The sequence below is a fragment of the Cryptomeria japonica genome, chromosome 5, assembly GCF_030272615.1.
Source record: "Cryptomeria japonica chromosome 5, Sugi_1.0, whole genome shotgun sequence".
NCBI classification, from domain to species: domain Eukaryota; kingdom Viridiplantae; phylum Streptophyta; class Pinopsida; order Cupressales; family Cupressaceae; genus Cryptomeria; species Cryptomeria japonica.
Genome location: NC_081409.1, coordinates 210,134,799 through 210,144,302, shown reverse-complemented (window position 1 = coordinate 210,144,302; position 9,504 = coordinate 210,134,799). Strand labels below are relative to the sequence as shown.

The window sequence follows — 9,504 nt, the reverse complement described above, 5'->3', positions numbered from 1 at the left end:
ACTCATATACAAAATACAATTTTCTTTCAAGAAGAAAGGTGGTGACTCTGAAATAATAAATTCTATGTATAGAAGAAGATCAATAACGCAATGCCACCCTATAGTACAAATAAACTTTAATTAGAAAAGAAATAAAAGGAATTCAAAAGAAGAATCAATAGATAATCCGATGGATCCCAAGAATGACTTCATGAATGGAAAGTATAATCAGTACTATTCTGAAAACCATTCACATCTAGCTCTGGATAAACAGAACTACACAGTTCCTACATACCCTAGAAATCAGGACTTGGCAGCTGCGGATAGAGCGCAAAAAGGGAAGTTCCCTCCTGGCTTTGAGAATCATCGTCTGAATTCAAGGACAGGTACTTCAAGTTCCTTAGGCTCAAGCAAGATGGATGCACCAGACCGTATGGAAAACTTAATGAAACAAATGATGGATGTAGCCATTGAAATGAAGGATACTGAACGGTAACAAGAGTGTGTAGAATTATTTGCTAAATTGGGCACAAATATCAATGAAGATGACATTGATCATGACTTGGAGAGATACAGGGCGAGGTGTGAACATGCAGTTACTCAAAGATCAAACAAAGGGGAAAGCAACAAAGATGAAGTCAATGCAAAAATAAATACCTACAAGGTATCTAAAAACCCTTTATATGATCATAGGCACAATAATATTCCATATACCAATATGCCTCCTGAGCACTGGCACAATCACTTCAACAATTTTCCATACACTAATATGCCTCCTAAATATTAGCATAATCATTTTAATGTCTTTGCATATCAAAACCATTTCCAACCACAAAACCAATTTCCCCCTAATAATAATAATATAAGACCAAACTATGGAAATTTCTTTCAAGGCGGATATGGATTGATGAACACAAAATGCATTAGGTAGTTTGATTTTTCAGGGATGATGGTGTATCCTCATCCCATCTCGAATGAAATTAGAACTGCAATACCAAAATTCACTGGGAGTAATGCTATCTCAGGGGAAACACATTGCAAATCCTTTGATACAATCATGGAAGATTTTTGTCTCCCATATGAGGATGTTAAAATGAAATTATTCATATAGTCATTGATAGAAGATGCATGAGATTGGTTTAGAGCACTGCCGGATTTTTCAGTAAGTAACCTTGCAGAGTTTAAAAGTCTTTTTCTTGAACAATATGGAGATCACATTAGTCCTGAGTTTGCGCTGCACGAAATCATAAGCATCAAGAAGGAACCTAATGAAGTTATGGTTGATTTCAATAAAAGATTCACCAAAGTTATGAACAAAATCGCTAATAGAATAAAACCAGTTCCTGAAGTGAGCATCTTATACAACATGAATGCTTTTGACAGTAAAATAAACTATTAGCTCAAAACAAAAAATCATACAACTCTCCAAGGAGTTATGAAAGCTATCATAACTATAGAGAATTATAGAAAATCAGTTGGAACTATGGGGAGAAGGGAGGATGCAATATTATTCAATCCAAAGGCTCCTAAACAAACAAAGGACGATGACAACTTGGATAAGGTGTTGAATGTTCTTAAGGATTTGTCTGTCAAGGTGAATAAAACAGAGAAACAACAATTCTATCACCATGATAGGCCCAGATTGCATGATATGCCTTACAATACCACATGGAAAGATGGAAAACTAGTGAATAAGAATCAGAAAGAAGGTAACCAAATACCAGACCCTTTGAGGAATGTGGTGAACTAGGTAGTTGATGAAGATATGTGGTGCTTAGCATGTGACATGCCTCATTCTCCTTACCAATGTGCAGTGGCAATGAAGTTGTAGGGTGGAGAAGAAGAATGTGAAAGGTATGCAGATGACCATACAATAAACTTACTGTCATTTGAGGAATATGATTCATCTGAGGGGGATGAAGAAAATGATGTAAACTCTAGACGGATCAATCAATAGTGTTGTATGCAACAAGTATTCTCAGATGAGGAAGATGAAGTCAAGTTCAAGATCCCTACTAAAGAAGAACGAGAGATAATTAGGACCTACATGCTAAGGAACAGAACCATAAATCCTGAATAGGGTAAACCATTAGGCATGTTCATAAAGGAGAGTAATAGAACATCTAAGCCAATAACTAAGCCAAGTAAGACCCATGAGAAAAATACAAAAATAACTAAGGAAAAGGAGTTGCAGACTTCCAAAATACAAACAAATGAAAAGGATGATACAATGAACACTTCAGCATTGCCTATTACAATATCATTTGATATTGCTAATACCTTGACACAGATGAAGGTCTTTGTACCACTACTTGAGATGATGAAGTTTCCAGAGTATCGCGAGAAAACTTTGAAGGTGATCAATGGTGTTTCTGAGGAAAAAAGTAAAGAACATAAACAAAATGGTTAGAATAGTAACGCTGAGAGTAGCCATGTTCCAACCATATACTTAGGGTCAACAATAACAAAAAATCCTTCTCAAGTAGACCCATTCTATTTAAACTTGATGATCAATAACAAGATGATAAAAAATTGCATGATTGATTTAGGAGCTGCTATAAATGTTATGCCTGTAGGAGTCATGAAGGAACTTGGAATGGAAGTGGACACAAATTTTGGTAAATGTTATGCTATGGATAACCATTTTGTCCCAGTGGTTGGTGTCATGAAGGATGTTGAATTCAAGTTAGCAGCATGTCCAGAAGCATCTTATAAAATAGATATCACCATGGTTGATGTCCTCCTAATTATGGCATGTTGTTATCCAGACAATGGTCCAATCTAATAGGAGGCCATGTTGAGCTAGACTTATCATACGCCACTATACCAGTGAATGGACAGGAAGTGAGAATTGAGAGAGAACCTCATTCTGAGTATATTATTGAGGAGGCAGAACCTGTTGAATCAGTATGCTTCATCCAGTCAGATATAGATAACTTTAAAGTGGAGTTGAAAAAACCAAAAACACAGAGCTTGACTCCAATTGAATCTTCGGTCAAGGAAAATAAGGATCAAGTATGGAGGATGTATTTTGATGGATCATGCAGTAAGGAAGGAAGTGGGGCTAGAATTATATTTATTTCACCAGATGGAGAGATGTTCAAGTATTCTTTTAAGCTGATATTTGAATGTACAAATAATATTGCAGAATATGAAGCTCTACTTACTGGACTTAATGTGGCTACCAAACATGGAATTAAATTGCTCAGTGTCTTTGGGGATTCAGAGTTAGTGATATCTCAGATCAAACAGAAGTATGCTTCTAAACATCTCAGGTTGAAACAATACAGGGATGCTGTGTGGGACACCATTGAACTGTTTGATGCTTTCCAGATAAGTTGGATTGATAGATCAAATAATATCATGGCTGACTTCTTGGCTAATGTTTCTTTAAAAGGAAATGATATAACACTGAATGGAGTGTCAGAGGTAGAAATAAAATTTAGGCCCTCTATCCCTGATAACCTATACAATTAGCAAGTTTTTCATGATGATGTTGACTTATTGAAGTTTTTACAGTGTGTGGATCACTACCAAGCACAAGCTATCAACTTCAATGATTTTGGGGAAAGGACAGATGGGAAAGAGACTCTGTTTGGATAGGAAATCATACAGTTAAAATCTAATAAGATACCTAGAGGACTAGTCGCACTAGAAATAACTTTCAACAAACAAGACAAAGTCAAAATTAAAGGGACCGCAGTCAAGGAAACTAACATTGAGCAGATTAATTTGGGAAGCGAAGAATCACCAAGACATGTTTTTATTGGTAAGAAATTGACTCCTAAAATGAAGCAACAATTGGTGATGTTACTCATAAAGTATAAGCATGTATTTGCGTGGTCTTATGATGACCTCAAAGCCTACAAGCAGGATCTCTTTCAACATGAAATACCTCTTAAGCCTGATGCCAAGCCATTCAAACAAAAGAAGAGGCCTATAAATCCGACTTTACTCCCTAAGATGAAAGAGGAAACAATAAAAATGAAAGATGGATAATTAAACCCTGTGGGTATTCTACTTGGGTTTTGAATTTGGTAGCCGTTAGAAATAAAAATGGGGACATAAGACTATGTGTAGATTTCAAGAATTTGAACATATCATCATTGAAGGATAATTACCCTTTGCCTAACATGGATAGCATGTTGCAGAAAGTAACTCAATGCGAGCTATTATCCATGATGGATGGGTTCTCAGGTTATAATCAGGTGAAGGTTAAAGAAGCTAAACAATATAAAATAGCCTTCACAACACCACAGGGCACATATGTATATGCTCGAATGCCATTTGGATTGACAAATGCAAGGGCAACATTCCAAAGAGCAATGGATGTGGTGTTTGCAGAGTTAATTGACGTAATAATGGTGGTGTATTAGGATGACTTGACAACTTATTCAAAAAGGGCTGAAAACCACTACGATCACCTTGAAAAGGTATTCAAGAAGTCTTTGGAATATGGACTTTCCCTAAATCCAAACAAATTTCACTTCGCAGTTGAAGAAGGAAAGCTCCTAGGTCATATAGTATCCAAAGAAGGGGTAAAGATTGACCCAGAAAGAGTAGCTGCAATAAGTGAAATCCCTATCCCAAAGACTGTCAGAGCTATTCAATAATTTCTAGGACAAATCAATTTTGTCAAAAGGTTTATCCTTAATTTTGCAGACATCATAAAACCTATAGTAAGGATGTTGAAAAAGGGAGCCAAAATAAATTGGGATGGAGAAGCATTGGATGCCTTTATAGCCATAAAAAGGGCAATATCTGAAGCACCGTTATTGATATCTCCATATTTTAATAAGCCTTTCTTGATTTTTTCATTTGCCTCTTGTCATACAGTAGCAACAGTGTTGTTACAAAAGAACCAGGACAGTTGTGAATAACCCATTGCATATTTCAATAAGTTGTTGAACTCATCTGAAATTAAATATGATTTGAATGAAAAACAAGCTTATTCCCTAGTAAAACCAAATGAAACAATTCAAGCCATATTTGGTAGGTGCAGAAGTTATAGCATATGTTCCCAATGCAGCAGTGAAGGATATATTTAGGCAAACTGAGGTCACAGGGAGAAGATGCAAATGGATCAATCAGATTCAAGAATTCAATATTGAGCTCAAGATCTCAGAAGCCATCAAAGGTCAGGGGTTGGTTAAACTCATGGTAGGAGAAGAGGTTGAAGAGTTTCAGGTAAATGGAGTAGGATTGGAAGAAGCCAATTTCAGTATTGAGAATACAACATGGTATACAGACATCATGTATTATCTCAAACACATGAAATGTCTAGATAATATGACTGACAATCAGAAGAGAACTTTGAAGCTAAAGTCTGCAAAATATGTGATCATCAATGGAGACTTGTATTGGAAAAATAGAGATGGGATATTGTTACTATGCCTAGATGAACGCCAAGAAAAGAAAATCCTACAAGAAATGCATGATGGGGTTTGTGGTAGTCATTTCTTAGCCAAAACTATTGCACACAAGATATTAAGATCTGGATATTTTTGGCCATGTGTGTTCAATGATTCCTATGCTTATGTCAGAAAATGTGAGGCTTGTCAAAAAATTTCAGGCAAGATGAAGTATCAAGGATTACTCCCATTGAGACCAATGCAAGTTGAAGAACCATTTCAGTAGTGGGGAATAGACTTTATAGGAGAAATATCAAAAAAGTCAAGTGGAGGACATAGATGGATTTTGGTTGCTACAGAATACTTTACCAAATGGGTGGAGGCAATACCTACTAAACAGGCCACTAGTAAAGTGGTGATAAAATTCATAATGGAGAATATCATCACTAGATTCAGTGTTCCTGCAAGGATTATCTCTGATAATGGCATGGCCTTTAGGTCTGAAGAATTCAACACCTTTTGTGAAGAGTATGGCATCACACTATCTCATTCATCTCCTTATCACCCTCAAGGTAATGGGTAGGTTGAGTCAAGTAACAAAAACATCCTAAAGATCATCAAAAAAGTGTTAGGATAGAATAAAAGGGTGTGGGACTCAAAGCTGAATTTAGCGTTATGGGCATATAGAATAACAGTAAAACAATCTACAGGGAAGTCTCCATTTGAGTTAGTTTATGCTAAAAGGGCTAGACTTCCTTTAGATAATCTCCTACCTGTGCATAGATTCATGACACAAGAAGGGATAGATGTTAATGACCCTTTGCAAGAAAGGCTGATGCAGTTGGTAGAGCTTGATGAAGTCAGAGCAGAAGCTCAGGAATAGAAAATCAAAACTTAGAATCAGATGGAAAGGTTGTATGACAAAAGAACAATAGATAGAAAATTTAAGGTTGGTGATTGGGTTCTAATGTGGAATGTCAAGAGTCAAGACAAAGGCAAGCATGGCAAGTTTGAGGCTTTATGGCTTGGACCATATGTGATTATGGATAAAGCAGGGGAATATTCCTATTTTCTCCAAAGTGCTACAGGAGAAGTTCAAGAATTGCCAGTACATGGACAATTCTTAAAAAACTTCTTTTCTTGACAACTTTTCCATGTACAGTAGTTTAGGTTTCACTCCCATTGTAAAATACCACATTTCCTTGGATTTTTGTCTTGTGTAAACCAGAGAGTCTACATTCTTGAAGGTATCCGTAGCATACCCCCATCCCCAATCAGAGCCAATGTTGAGCACCAAATCTAAATTAAATAAAATTTATTGATTTGTGAAATTAAATCATAAAATCCCCCATTTCTAGAAGAGAAACCATCATTTTCCTACCAAAGTAAAGTATCCTATAAGTTGTCAAACAAGTTTGATGGCATCCTATCGAAATATTAAAATTCAATTCGTATCGATGAGACCCAGCGACGTATCATCGATATAAAAGGGTTGTCAAAGAAAAAGGAATAGCGATGAACTTAGAAGGGGACTCACCGAAAGCAATAATTCTATTAACAAAATAATATCGAAGAAAGCGGAAATGGTCTCATCGACGGGAAAAGGATTTCAAGGAAATAATGCTATTAGCTTAACACATAGAAGACTCACCAATAACAACAGTCTTATCGCAAGACTAATGTTGATCGAATGGAAGGAAGTTACATCGATAAAGGATATTGATAGGATATGAGTCTCGATGAGACTAAAAGACAAGTCACCGATACATATTATTTCAATGATGGGAATATTATCGAAGAAATTATTAATGAGTTCATCGATGAGAGATGTTAATGAAAGCAGGTCATCGAAGAAAGAAGGGCTTCGATGAAACAATATACTCTTTCATCGAAAGGGTATAATGGTATTGATAAAAAATGTGTTTCGATGGAAAGATAAAGGGAGCTATCGAAGCCTGAAGTTTCTTCAACATGGAAGCCAATTAATATAGGATGTGTATCAGTGAAAAGATGGACACTCTCATCGAATACAGTGTTTTGATAGAAAGAGGAAATACCTCATTGACATAATATTTGAAGCAAAAATGTTTTCGATGGAAATAAAGGGATCGATGGATCGAAAAACTAGTGACTGAAAGACATGTTTTCATCAAAGTGATTATTAATTGCCATGAAGATCAGAATCAAATCTCGGCTAGGTCACATCACTATTTAATTCAAACATGTATCTAAGTGACCGTTGTTGAAATGCCATTACTAACTACTTAATTCGCCATAAGTGATAAATTGATAATGAAGGACATAGTATTGAGGAATCCACAGGCGACGAACAAAAAGTAGAAATCAAACGAGTTCACAGAGAAGGTCCATAGATTTCAAGTAAGTTATCCGTATACAGATCCCCTTTTTAAATTCAAATGGAATCATCATCTAAAGCTAGTAAAACTAGAAAGGGAAAGGAACCTCTTGCCACAGAGGACAAACCCAAGAGACAGAAGGAGGGGCGTTCCTTGGCCCAAGATTTGATTGATCAGTGGCCATCATCCAATTTAAGGTCTAAAAAGATTAAGATAGATGAGGAAGGTCTCGAGGATCAATTTGAGGATCTTGGAGACACATGGACCGAATTAACGGGATATGAGTTGTTTGTGTATGGATACAATAGAAGAGTTGCCCCTCAACCTATAAATAATTTATGGTGATTAAACTTAGGCAAATTGGTTGTGGCTAATGTCTTTGTAAATGTAGAACTCATGAAAGCCTTAGCAAGCAACTATTACCCTAAAACCAGAACCATATATAACTATATGGGTAAACTGATTCTTTCAATTACAAGGGAGGTTATCGACACTGTGTTTGAGTTAGATTGGGGGTTTGAGGAACCAATTGACCTCAAGAAATTGACAAATGAATAATTTAACCTAGAACACATTTACAAAACATGGAGGCTCCCCATACACAGGCCTAGAAATGTAGGGTCTTTAGTGCCATTAGGCCAGGATGACAAAGACCCTTATGATGTCAACTCCTTCCACCCTTACTCCAAATATACCTATTACTGTGTTGCTCAAGTTCTAAGGATAAAATCCCACCCTTTAATGGATATTGCAGCCATGGTTATTTGTGTTGATTTGCAGTCTAGAGACCCCCGCTTCTTTGATTTTACTGCTTACCTAGTTGAAGCCTTGAATCATGGTTTGGAGAAGTTGAAAGGGGATGTGATCAATGTGCACTTTAAGCATTATTCCTTTCTTATGCATATGCTGCTATATGTTATCCAAGATGAAGGATTGTGGCTAGAAAAATTATGTGTCAGAGCCTATGACAAGGCTGGAGTGAGAAAACTAGTTCAATTATGGGTTTCCTCATGGGACTAGAGATATGCCAATAATCAGTATTGGCACTTTGAGGAGTTCTTTGTTAAAACATTGTATAGATTGTTGGGTTGTCCCTGTGACCATGCTCTTGCACCAGAGATTCAAAGACTCTTGAGACCTAAGGATTCTGGTGAAGATTCCTCAATTGACCACAATTGGGGAGACTGGTATTGTTTTTCAGATTGCACACAAATAAGGGTGTATGGGTTTGAAGGAAAACCATATCTATTACAACTTACAGTGCCTAACAGAGTGGCTTGCCTGGAAATTGTGAGGCAGTTGTCAATTGTGAGTGCAGAACATCTGACAAACCATGGGAAAGAGTCAATTATGCCTGGATTGTTAGTCTTTTCAGACTTTGTTGTGAAAAGTTCCAAAAGTTAAGGCTTGCTGCAGACAAAGTTGGATTATTATGGCATGGCAATGGGGGACCAAAGTCTAAATTTTGATCCTGAGGGATATATAAGGAAAACCTGGTCATCAGAGAAGCCAAAGGTTGGAGAGAATAAGTAATATTTGCCAAATGATCTCATTAAGAACATTGATAGAGAAGAGGCGAGAGCAAAAAGAGGAAAATTTGAGAAGGTGATGCAAGCCTACAAATGGAAGCTTTTCAGAGGTAAAATGGATGAAAATGTATTGCAAAAGATTGAGGACCCCTTGGAGTTGGCCAACAAACTTATGGATCATGAATTGGAAATAATTGAAGGAGTTCCACCTCATGTCTTTGGGGAGTATATTGATACCATTAGAAGTAGAGAGCCTTTAGCTCATATGTCCCCTGCTGCTACATCTGG

General features: G+C 36.7%; 1 protein-coding gene across 1 annotated transcript; it reads left to right on the top strand.

Annotated features, from left to right (window-relative positions):
• The first annotated feature begins 2,209 nt into the window (after nt 1-2,209).
• Nucleotides 2,210-3,582, top strand: LOC131875815 (uncharacterized). The gene is made up of 4 exons (XM_059220495.1): nt 2,210-2,384; nt 2,529-2,664; nt 2,748-3,408; nt 3,499-3,582. Exons 1-4 carry the CDS (start codon nt 2,210-2,212, stop codon nt 3,580-3,582), a joined length of 1,056 nt encoding a protein of 351 aa, XP_059076478.1.
• Nucleotides 3,583-9,504: the final 5,922 nt, after the last annotated feature.